General features: G+C 36.3%; 1 protein-coding gene across 1 annotated transcript in view; it reads left to right on the top strand.

The window, feature by feature from the left end:
* Window positions 1-3344: 3344 nt before the first annotated feature.
* Window positions 3345-12904, top strand: part of myg1 (myg1 exonuclease) — a gene marked incomplete in the record, with an annotated part of 23434 nt that continues 13874 nt past the window's right edge. Inside the window, 4 exon segments of the mRNA XM_037679415.1 lie at window positions 3345-3673; window positions 4391-4503; window positions 8530-8689; window positions 9638-9787. Coding sequence (XP_037535343.1) covers window positions 3389-3673; window positions 4391-4503; window positions 8530-8689; window positions 9638-9787 — 708 coding nt within the window.

Raw genomic sequence — 12904 nt, 5'->3', positions numbered from 1 at the left:
GTGCTATTTAAAAAAGACACCACCGTTTACAGTTTAATACATAACTAACATTTAGCAAAGTAATTTTCAGTACAGATAAATTAACTGATGGCATTTTGTAGCAAAAGCAGGTTCATCCAAACCTCTTAGTAAAATGGACCCCCCCACCCACACACCTTAAATCAATAGTTATTGATTTCATTAAGTTAAAATAAAGGTTGCTTGTGGACGTGCTTGTTGAGCTGGTCATTTTAATGGAGGGGGTGCAGTGACCCACAGCGCCACCTGGTGGTTGTACATCAAATCATCATCTCATTAATATGGATTTGTTAAACTCTTTCCTCGTTGTTTCAAAATGAAAATAGAAATAGCATCAGTGCAACAACAAACCATCTTTTTCTAAGCTGTGTCTGTGTGCAATGTCAGTCAACACTGGACAGGAAAGTGAAGGCATCATGGAGAACATGAATGATCTGCTGCAGGTGAACCACATACCTTTTGCAGGCTAGCAGAGTTTCGACAGCAGAGGCGTCTATTTCCACTGGATGAGTTGTGATTAAAGATGATTTGTTTGTTAAACACAGAGGGGACGGACTGAACCATCTCTGTCTTCTACTACGAGAATCCCATCTGGCTAATTATCTTGTCAATAAACCATGAAGGTAATACCGCGAGAACGTGATTTTAAATACGAACTGAGCAGAGACTCTCATTGGGACTTCCAACTGGCATCTGCGTTTATGATCAGATTTATTCACATACAATTACACTGCTCGTCTTGTGACAGTGAAATGTTACCCAGAAAATATAGTGTATGTGCAAAACATTCACTGGAGGAAGGAAACCGAAGGTGGCAGAATAGATGGAAAAATATAACTGACCCGAAGAAGCTTGCAAAGAACCGTTTTTGAGATATGTACAGTGGTGCGTGAAAGTTTGTGAATATTTTTCAGTTTTACAAATTCCTGCATAAATATGACCTAAAACATCATCAGATTTTCATAAAAGTAGATAAAGAGAACTCAGTTAAACAGATGAGACAAAAATGTTATACATGGCCATTTGTTTATTGAGGAAAAGTGTCCAATATTACATATTTGTGAGTTGCAAAAGTATGTGAACCTTTGCTATCAGTATCTGTTACCCCCCCCCCCCCCCCCCACACACACACACAGCAATAATTGCAACTAAACGTTTCCAGTAACTGTTGATCAGGCATGCCTGGAGGAATCTTTAGAATGATGTGATATAATCCAGAATTCATTGTTGCATCAATGATGCCAAGCCTTCCTGGCCCAGATGCAGCAAAACAGGCCCAAACCATGATACTACCACCCCCATGTTTCACAGATGGGATAAGGTTCTGATGCAGAAATGTAGTGTTTCCTTTCTCCAAGCATGACGCTTTTCATTTAAACCAAAAAGTTACATTTTGGGCTCAGCATCAAAACATTCTTCCAATAGACCAAAGTTCATGCTCAAAAATCCAGGGATAAAATCCAACAAAGTGCAATCAGGTCATCTGGACGTTTTTTTTTTTTTTTTTTTTTTTGCTGAGAAGTTTCATCCATCATCCAAATGACTTTTTCAATCTGAGGAGCTACCAAACTTACTGATTCCCACAAACAGCATACTACAAAAAAAAAAAAAAAAAAAAAAAAGAAAAACTGTCCAGATTATCGGACTGAACATTGCTGGATTTTTACCTGGATTATTGAGCATGGACTGTGATGTTTTGAACCACTTTGGCATGACTGTCTCAGAAGAGTTGATGGGGGAGAGGGTGGGCCCCGGAGGTCTTAGCACCAGCAAACTGTATTTTTCACCATGCTGTTTGTGGGAATCAGTTTGTTTGGTGGCTGGCTCCTCAGCTTGACGAAGTCCTTTGGATGAACGACAGTATGTCTCAGCATAAAAAAAAAACAACAAAACCAAAACAAAACAAAACAAAAAAAAAAAGAGAAAAAAGAAATAAAAAGAATGAAAGCAATCGTCCAGATGACCTGACCGAACATTGTTGGATTCTATAGCCTTCTGGCTTGTATAGGCTTGTCCACGTGATCTTTAGCAAACTGCAGACGAGCAGTATTCTGGAGAGCAGTGACTTCCTCCTTGCAACCCTGCCATGGACACCATTGTTGTTCAGTGTTTTCCTGATGGTGGACTCATGAACATTAACATCAGTCAATGTGAGAGAGGCCTTCAGCTGCTTAGAATTTATCCTGGGTTTTTTGTGACTTTGCTGACTATTACACGCCTTGCTCTTGGGAGTGATCTTTGTTGGTCGACCACTCTGGGGAGGGTAACGGTCTAGAATTTCCTCCATTTATACACATTCTGTCTGACTGTGGATTGGTGGAGTCCAAACTCTTTAGAGATGGTTTTGTAAACTTTTCCAGAATGATGAGCATCAAAACTATTTTTCTGAGGTCTTCAGAAATCTCCTTTGTTCGTGACTTGATACACTTCTACAAAACGTGAAGAGCAGACATTGATAGATCTCTGTTCTTTAAATCAAACAGGCCCACTCACACCTGATCATTGTCTCATTGATTGAAAAAACCTGACTCTATTTTCACCTTCAAATTACCTCCTAATCCTACAGGTTCACATACTTTTGCCACTCACGAATATGTAATATTGGATCATTGTCCTCAATAAATAAATTACAAAATATAATATTTTTGTCTCATTTGTTTAAATGGGTTCTCTCGATCTACTTTTAGGACTTTGGTGAAAATCTGATGATGTTTTAGGTCATGTTTATGCAGAAATATAGAAAAGTCAAAAGGCTTCACAAACATCCAAGCACCACTGTAGCAGCATATGAAATGAAGCAAATGAAAAAAGTAAAAAGATTATATATATATATATATATATATATTAAACACAATAACAGTGGTAGGTTTAAAACTTGGCCTGATTAACATTTACATTAAACAATATTAAATCATTAAAAATGATTTAATTTGTTTGTAATTATTCATAAGTGTAAACGTAATCTCAGAGTTTTCCCCCAATTGTATCTGATACAGATACATATACTTTGCTAGTGGCAAAATAAAATGTAAACAAAATGCAAGTTTATTTATGACCATTAACTCGGTGTGAAAAACAGTTTTTATGTTTCATTTTCTGGTCTACTACGCCCTCTAGGGTCAAAAGGTTTTTAGGTATCGTAAAAACTGTGTAAAATGCCCCCAAAGTTTATTTCTGTGCTTCATTCGATTCATTCATTTATATTAATGTTTTTATTAAGGTGTTATCTAATTTAAAATTTACAAATCAAGCATAGCAAACGTAAATAAAACGAAAGCATCTACCCGGGCTTTTTTCGTATGCACGCAATCTACCATTTCCGGTCCGGCTGCCAAATCTGTCCGCCGCTGGCGTTCATTTGATCTTATTCATGTGGCGTGGACTTGTGTTTGCGCTTGAAATATCAAGAACTACGTGTTCGGCAGCCACTAAGAAACCAATCTGTGCTTTACGGAGAATACATTTACAGGCTAGCGGGTGCATTTTAAGCTCCGTAGACAACTGTCGCTCAGAAAAACAGCGATATATGTCAGGTGCACCGAAAAAAATCCGCACTGACAACATGACCGTCAAAAAGATCGGAACACACAACGGAACGTTTCATTGCGACGAGGTCCTGGCCTGTTTTCTGCTCCGTCAGTTACCAGAGTACACGGTAGGTACAAGTTTTAGGCTTTTCCCACATGGTTTGACCAGATCACCTCTTTTTACCACATTCCCCGTTGTTTAACCGGACAGACAGTTGACTCCAAAAACATTTCAATTGAAAAAGAGTGCAAAAACACGTGTTTAAGTCTCGATAGTTTCATTTTTACCTTTTCTAATAATGTTTTTAATATTAAAACATGTGGAAGGAAATGTTTTGTTTTATTGCTTTTCGAAATCTTAAGTGATTTTGTCCTTTTTTTAATTTTATTTTTTCTTCTTGTCATACTTTATTCCGCCAAAAGGTGGCGCTGCAGTCAAGAAAATACACATTTTAAGAAATGAGTTTCATTTTCACCTCACAATAAAAGGTTTTGTTTTGCATTACTAGTGTATCCATATCTATCTCCAAATGCCATTAACACATAGAGCCTTTATTAAGGCCTGCTTTATGAATGAACTGTCGCTGTAAACCATTAAACGAGGAACTGTTCAATTCGTGTGCAATAGTTTTAAACACTCGTTATATCTCTAAACTATTTTTTTTTCCAAGAAGCCAGACATTCTTGTATTTATAGATGCAGATACATTCATTTGTTACATAATGATGTTTGAATAATAAAAAAAAACACTTCTCGTTTCACCTGAATCATTTTTTTAAATGTAAATGACTGCCATCCCTAATACTACCTGCCTAGTTACTAATGACTGCCCCACCCCACCACAGGATGCTGAGATTATTCGGACCAGGGATCCAGCACTTTTGGCAGAGTGTGACATTGTTGTAGATGTCGGAGGGGAATTTGACCCAAAGAGGCACCGCTATGACCATCATCAGAGGTACATTGGTACACCAGTGATCTGCCAAAAAGAAAATGTACTGTTTGTATTTTCAGTAAACATTTGGATAAACTTAAAATGCAGATTAACAATGATGGATCTTCTTTATAACAGATTTATTGTTTGAAAGTGTTTTTGCTCATTTTCAGTTTGGTGCCAGCAGCTCGAATCACTTTGGAAGGTTATGCACCTGATTCTTTGCTTTAGTTTGGCAGTTTTTCTTTCTCAGTTTTGCTTTATAAGCTGATACTTCAGCCACTGAACATTTCAAAACTCTTTGTTTTTTATGAATAGTTTTGTAATGTCTAAATATCTTTATTTGGTGACGATAAAAAAAAGTATTTCTTGAGAAATGCATACATTTGGACGACAAAATATGCTGCTCGAAGACCTATTAGGTTAAAAGTAAATGGTGCCATTATAGACGTGTAAGTTGCTTTGTTGTGCAGAAGGAGAAAGTAATTTTCCCCTTTTGTATTTGTTTCGATATTATTGAACCCCCTGTGACAGCATGTGTCAAACAGGAACAAGCTTTGTTTTTCTAGTAAGGTTTCTTTGGAATAATAGCTCTGGAAGTCTCATCACGACGAGTAATCAGCCCATTCCATGTGTCTTGTTGGCTTTATTTCTAATGATAATCAGAAAAGACTTCCATGGCCACAGTGGTAAAGATTCGCCAAGGTGCTTTTCCTGGCAGGCAGTTAGTGATAATTAGAGCTGCTTCAATCGAGCACCCCCCTGCTGGTGGTTCACGAGGTACAGAGGCTGCCATGACACAATCAGAGGCCACAGGAGAATGTGGCTGATGATTATGATGGAAAGAAAAGATCTAAGTGAGCTGGATGCAGGAGGAAGGTGGAAAAAAGCTGGAAAGAACAATTAAGACATAAGTAGTAGCAAAATCTTAAAAAAATAAAACCTACAAGAGCATAAATATGACTTTTTAAACTGTTTTTTTTTTTTTAAGAGTTTGATGAGACAAAAACCTTTTTGATCATTTTATTTACCTTTGTGCTCCATGTTTCTCAGTCATTATGCAGTATAAAGAAAAGAGCTGTTTCCTTCTGCTTCAAACAAAAAAAGTGACATCAGTGTTGCGTTTCTCTTCTAAGGAACAAATAAGACTTTTTAAATTGTTGTGTTTTCTTGACCAAGGATTAAATGTGTCATATCTTTGTACTGTATTTACTGTTAAAACCTAAAGCAACATTTCATTTTTTTTTTAATCCTAATGAGTGATGTGAGCATGTTTTTATAAGATGATTTTGCTTTTTAGGACACAAACAAAAGTCTTAAAAAAAAAGTAAAAATTAATGCAATAATATGAAAATAATTTTCTTAAATTAATTTTATTGCTTAGTTTTCACTGTTTTTATTTTAGGAACAGAGAAATAATGTTTTTAGGTGTCTATGTTTTCCAACAACTCCTGTATATTGAGTTTTTTTTTTTTTTTTACACTGCTGAAGTTGTACATTGTTTATTTTTAAAGAATATTCAGGGTCATAAAGTTAAAGACAGTTCAGAGACAAATCTTAACCCCTATTTTAACATATTGTCTTACAGTGTTTGTAATTGCAGAAAAATACAGTCTGCTCTCAAATATAAGCCTAAAGACAAAATTAAACATTATTTAGTACATTTTTATAATAAGATCACTTCTAATTTGAGAAAACATTGCAAACATGAAAGCTGTTCTGCTTGAAAGATTTTTTTAAGCAAACAATAAGTGGAAGTGGAAGAAAGAAATGATTTCCAAACGCCAACTGAAGGTCATAAAACACACTGAATTAAATCAGGTAGTAATTAGGACTGTTGCCGCTCCCAGTGGAAATAAACTCCCTGCTCTCTCTCAGCAAATAAATAAAACCAGATCGATTTACTGGCAAATGGGCAATTTGTGGTTCCCCATCCCTGAGATGGAAGACTCAAACCTTTGGTTTTGTCAAATGTTGATTTACACCTCAGCTTGAAATCAATTCTTTGTAATCAAGTGGTTTTAATCTCATGCCAGTTTTATCATAAACAAAATACCTCTGCAAATACAAGATTTCCATTTTTATCACTTTATTTGGAAAATGTTGAAATTTAAAACTTGCGAAAGTCTAATAAGTCATTTCTATCTACAAAACAGATTTTATACTCGTTATAAAAATAACTGGGTGTCATGTTCATGATGGAGGATTTTGCATTTAATAGAATCGTTCCTCCTAATGATGTGAAACATTAGGCAGAGCTGCTTGTGCACATGCTCTTTTACATTAATTCAGATCTTCTTTCCTGCCAAAATGTTCCTCAGAACTTCTTTCCTGCCAAAATGTTCCCTCATCTGACCCATGTCTGATGACTTCTGTTTGGCTGATAGAAATATGCTTTGCATTCTCTATTTTAGTCTGTGATTCTTTTTGTCCTCTTAATCACTCCCATATCCTGATTATCAGCGTAGAAATGTCAGAGCTCAGCCAATTAGCTCTTTAATTGCTGTGGTTGCCCCCTGCCTTAGTAGTGTGTCACTCATTCATTCAGCGGTCTGATTTCTGCTGTGCCGGAGCCCAAGCCTCCTAATTACTGCTGAATTAAATGACCAACAGAGCTGGAGTGCTCCCAGCTCGGCTTGTGTCTGAGGGGAGACCTGCAGTGTTTGAGTGTTCACGCCTCAGAAAAACGAATATTTGTGCTTACATAAGTGTTCATATTTATACACAACCAGTGATTTTTAGACAGCAGCTAGATTTTACATCAATTTTAGAGGTTGGTACAATGGGGGGAAAATACACATTTTTATTGCTTGGACTTTAGAAATCAGTGTTTGTTATAATTTCTTTCTAGACAATGCCATGTTTTTAGTTTTTAGTCTCTGATAAAAAATAAATAAATAGCTCTTTCACTATTGAAAAGTTTAATTTAATTTTTTTCCATTTTATAAAAAAAAAAAAATCCCAAATGGTCACTTTGACAAAGTACATCTTGAGGAATTATTATATTTCATTATTCTCTGATTAGATTTAAAACCTCTTGTCCAGTTTGAATCAAATAAATATGTCAATGATTTTGTTAGTTCAGGTAAAGACGGATACACAGATGTCTTCAGGCTGCCAAAGAGCAATAAATCTGTGCTTGCAGCATCTGTAATACAATTAAGTTCCAGTCTCTAAACTTCATCTTAAAAAAGCAGTATTTTCAGTTCAAAATAATACAAAAGGTCATTGCTAAAGATGCTGGCTGTTCACAGAGCTCTGTGTCCAAGTACATTAATAGAGAGGTGACAGGAAGGAAACAATGAGGCAGGAAAAAAAGTGTACAAGCAATAGGGATAACCACACCCTGGAGAGGATTGTGAAACAAAACCCCATTCAAAACGTGGGGGAGATTCACAAAAAGTAGACTGCAGCTGAAGTCAGTGCTTCAAGAACCACCACGCACAGACATATGCAAGACATGGGTTTCAGCTGTCGCATTCCTTGCTGCAGTAATCCAGGCCAAAGGAGCCCCAAATAAGTTTTGAGCGCTGTACATGCTCATACTTTTCATGTTCATACTTTTCAGTTGGCCAACATTTCTAAAAAATCCTTTTTTTTAAATTGCTATAAAGTAATATTGTAATTTTCTGAAATGCTGAATTTGGGTTTTTTTCATTAGTTGTTAGTTATAATCATCAACATTCATAGAAATAAACATTTCATATATATCAGTTTGTGTGTAATGAATTAATCTAATATGCAAGTTTCACTTTTTGAATGTAATTACTGAAAAAAAATCAACATTTTCATGATATTCTTATTTTATGACCAGCACCTGTACATCACATCTAACAAATCCCAGTTACTCTTTATTTTAAAATCTCAAACATTTTTGACTTGTTTTGTCAGTTGATAAAAATTATTCAAAGTAATAAACCAAAACATTTTTATATGTAGTTCTGCCAGTTGTCTCATGTGGATACCACCACAGTGTGTTCAAAATAATATTTTCCCCCTTTTAACAGAAAAATGTCAAACAGCAGTTTTTTTTTTTTTAAATCTCTTCAGGACATTTGTGGAAAGTTTTCACAGTCTGTGTCCAGAGAAGTCGTGGGTGACCAAGCTCAGCTCTGCCGGCCTGGTCTACCTGCACTTCGGCCGTCGCCTTCTGGCCCAGCTGACGCAGCTGAAGGAGGGCGACAAGCAGCTGGAGGTGCTCTTTGACAAGGTGAGGGGAGAATGATAACAGGTTTATGGAGAGTTGTGGATTATCGCTGGTTCTGTTTTATTTAAAAAACAAACAATCCTTTGGAAACAGTTTAGTTTTTACTTGTTTAAGCCTAAACTGGTGAACTAAACACGAACTGAGCTTAATTCATTAGATTATTTTTTTTTATATGAAAGATCATCAGTCGTTAAGAAAAATTTAATTTAGCTGTTAAAAAACAGCAAAATTAAACCTTATTAGTTAAATTGAAACGCGAACATGGATGTAAGAGGCGCAGAATACCGGTGGTTTAACTTTCAGCATTTTGCATGCTTCCTAAAGTTCACAGTAAGAAGTGATGATTCAAATGATTTCATTTAATGCTTTTCAGACATGTGGGACAACAAAGGGTCACAGTTTTCTGCCTTTTGAGGACCAAGCAATTTAAGCTAGACAAACCTTAGGTCAGCATTAATATTAATGCTGTTAACGCATAGCATCTTCACTCTTTTGATGTGTCAGTGTGTTTAAAGCTGCAAGTAATCCTTTTACTCACAGCTGAGGCTTTATTTATTTTATGTTTCATGTCTTGTCCTCAGCGAGTTCAGACACGGTGAACCTCGGTTTTTGCCCCAAAGCTTAGTTCCACTTGCAGGCTACTTGTAAAATGTCAGCTCTTTGGTGGTTGACCTTCTGATGTTCTGAGGAGGAACTGACTTTTCAACTCTCAACACGCCTCTGCTTCTCTGTAGCTGTCCTTATAGTTTGATAGTTTATCCTAATGTTGCTTTACAGGTTTTTTTTTTTTTTTTCAGCTTAATATTGAATCACTGCACTGTAGTTTCAACACATTTTTAACAAGACATTCTAGTACTTAGATATGTGGGACTAAAACTTCATGTTCAGAATGAGAGTAGAAACCATGCACGTTGACGACCTTTCATGTGTTTTTTTTTTGCTTTCTTGCAGCTTTACGAAAACTTTGTGGAGGAGGTGGATGCTGTAGACAACGGTATCTCACAGTATGATGGGGACGTTCGCTACGCGGTGTCCACCACGCTGAGCGCACGTGTCGCACACCTGAATCCTCGCTGGAACAGCAAGAGTCAGGATACAGAGGTGAGCATGCGCTGACATGCATGGACTGTTTACCCGTACAAGAGCAACAGCACACATTATACCTAATGTCTGAGAATTTTTTATTTTAATTAATGAATACTTTAAGATTTACATAAACTGTTTATGTAAAAATGTTATATTTTTAGACCTAAATTTGGTCTAATACTGAGAGTTTAAAGGCTGAAAGTTTCAAATAATACCATCTGTTCATCATCTTTACCTGCTTCTTCCTTTTTGGGTTATGGGGGTCACTGGTGCCCATATCCAGCTATCACTGCGAGGGGCGGGGTACACCCTGGACAGGTCTCCAGTCCATCACAGGGACACATAGAGACAAACGAGACAAACAACCATTCACTCTCTCGCCCACACCTAGGGACAATTTAGAGTTACCAATCAAAGAGTCTGTGGTAGGACACCGGAATACCCGGAGAAAACCCACGCATGCTCGGAAAGTTCACGTTGTGTTTATTTGTCATATGCAGGTTAACACAGGGTCAATACTTCAATGACATGTTCAGGATGAGAAGAACCGACTTGACTAGCTAAAAACTAAAACAAAAAACAAATGAAATACTAAAGCACGGAATAAGGGTACAAAATCAAGTACCAAGAAGTGAAAAATACATAATATTTACAAGGTCCAAAAGAAATACTGTACTGTATAGTAAACAACAACATGGTAGAATATAACGGTGCAAATAGGATAAAGTCACAGGTGGTAAAATAAGTTTAAATGCACACAATATATATTGCACATAACGTATACTACACAGGTTGTGTGACTGGTTATTGCACAGGTAGTGAGTAACATTGAGATTAACTGAATTATGATGGTAAGGTAGTGACATACATGATATATAAGGATAATAAAGATAAGCATAAGGTTTTTTTATTGTCATTCTCATCACATGATGTGGTACATGTGGTGGAACAAAACTGTACACAGGGTCCAAGTTACATCCAACAAAAGTACAAATCGTAAAGAAAAACGGTAAGATCTAAGATATGAACTACAAAATTTGCTAAACTAAGAATACGGTAAACATTAACAGTACACTAGTACATAATACTACTAATAATAAAGATATAACCTACAAAATTTGCTAAACTAAGAATACGCTAAACATTAATAGTACACTAGTACACAATAATAATAGTAATAATAATGGTACACTAACAATGAACTAAGAAATTAATTTGCTTCGCTTCGAAATTTGCTTATATGCCATACTGTACATGGAATTAGATATGAAATGCATGACATGCATACATGATACTATTCAAGAGATACAAATCATATGAAACTATAAATGTCCAAATAAACTTTTTCCAGCTGTCAATCTTTGAATTATTTGTTTCAAAAAGGAGTAAATAACTCCACAAAAAAAAAAAAAAAGTAGCTTTCTAGTCTTTGCCACACACATTGCAAGAACATGAGCCTGGCCTTTAAATCTATTCTAACAACAATAATAATGATAATTAAAAAAAAAACATCTGTATGTTGAAAAGCTCGTGTACGTTTTTTTTTCATCTTAGAAACTGAAATATGTAGTTGATGACGTAGCAGAGCATTTCACCTCAGAACTCTAGCGTGCAGGCGTTGATTCAAAGGATTTGCTTCCACATCTGAGTCCAACTGAAGAAACTAATCCTGTCAGCTCAAAGCTGTGGGAGTTGTCAGACACTAAATAAGGTTAATTTAGCATCAGCAATAGATTATTATCCATTTGCTGATATGTTTAATCTGAAGGCTCATGTTTACAGTTTCCATTGTTGGACAGAGTGAAGCATAAAACACAGAACCGATTTCCAATTTCATTCTTTGACTTATGACCTTGTTGCATTCGCTTCTCCTCAGAATCGTTTTGAATTTGAGCATGCATGACTGAATTACTCCATTATCACGATCCATCATCTCTGTGGAACATGTAGCCACAGAAGCAGTTTGAAGGGTTGCAGGTATGCTTCAAATGCAGGTACATGATGAAAGTGAAGGAGGGCACCAATTTACATATTTATAGATCCATGCATGCTAAATTAAGCTACGGTGTCCCATGTAGTGCATTTAAAACATAATGGATGTCTTTCATGAAAGAAAATGTATTTGTCACAGAACATTGGTTAGTTTTTAGCAGTTAGTCAATAAAAAGAACAACACAAATCCCAGTGGATGAAAGAAATATGCAGTTTAAAAGATAATCATTATTTTATGCTTTAATACATGGAAAGCATGGACTGGTAATGCCTTAAATTTCCATTATTATTGATGAATAATCTGTCACCATCGTACATTCTGGTCTGAACTGCCTGAAGCATTCTGTATTTTTTTTTTCCCCATTAGAATATTTGATGTAAATTGAAGGGTCTCGGTATAAAAGGAAATTCAATTAGATTAGAATCACACACTGAGTGAGCCGTAGTGAAAATGAGAAGTACAAAGTGGGTTAAAGTGTTGTGACTAACAAACAGGTGCAGAGCAGTCGGTTCATTATAGAGCTTCACTGAAGCAACAGCAGCTCAGAAATGGCCGAGTGTCTCTTTTCTGTCTCATTAGTGGAGGGTAGGAACGTTCTTAAGGAAACAGCACCTGTTTTCAGAAAACTCTCAGGGGATTGGAGCAACTCAGTTTTACAAATATGTTGACTGTGCCAAGATTTTTCTTTCCATTGTTGGGGCTCTCAGGGGAAGGCTGGCCTATTTGATTTCTCCCCTCCACATTTCTCAAAAGATTATTATTATTGTCCTGGCACTTTTTTCCTATTTCCTCACTGATGCTTCTTTACTGGCAGATTGCTGGTAGACTGACCTGTAAACTGTCTGCAGCGTCTGTAAGAATTGTAAAGCTCAATAGCTTTTTACCTACGCCTTCCATGACTGCTAAAACTCAGAGCCACTTCAACTTCTTTATTAAAAAGAATACAGAGTAGAGCTCTGCCTGTCAAACTATGAATGTCTTTGTGTATGTATGTGTGTACGGTAGGGATTCACAATATTATCGGCATGGTATCGTATCGGTATCAGCCGATATTAGCGATAAAGTTAAATATCGGACATCAGCCATTCTATCAAAGTAACACCAATATAAAATGTGTGTGTGTGTGTGTGTGTATATAT

Source organism: Nematolebias whitei, chromosome 7 (assembly GCF_014905685.2).
Source record: "Nematolebias whitei isolate Nwh7 chromosome 7, NemWhi1, whole genome shotgun sequence".
In the NCBI taxonomy this organism is placed as follows: domain Eukaryota; kingdom Metazoa; phylum Chordata; class Actinopteri; order Cyprinodontiformes; family Rivulidae; genus Nematolebias; species Nematolebias whitei.
Note: the sequence above shows the minus strand (reverse complement) of the source record. Positions and strands in the feature narration are given on the sequence as shown.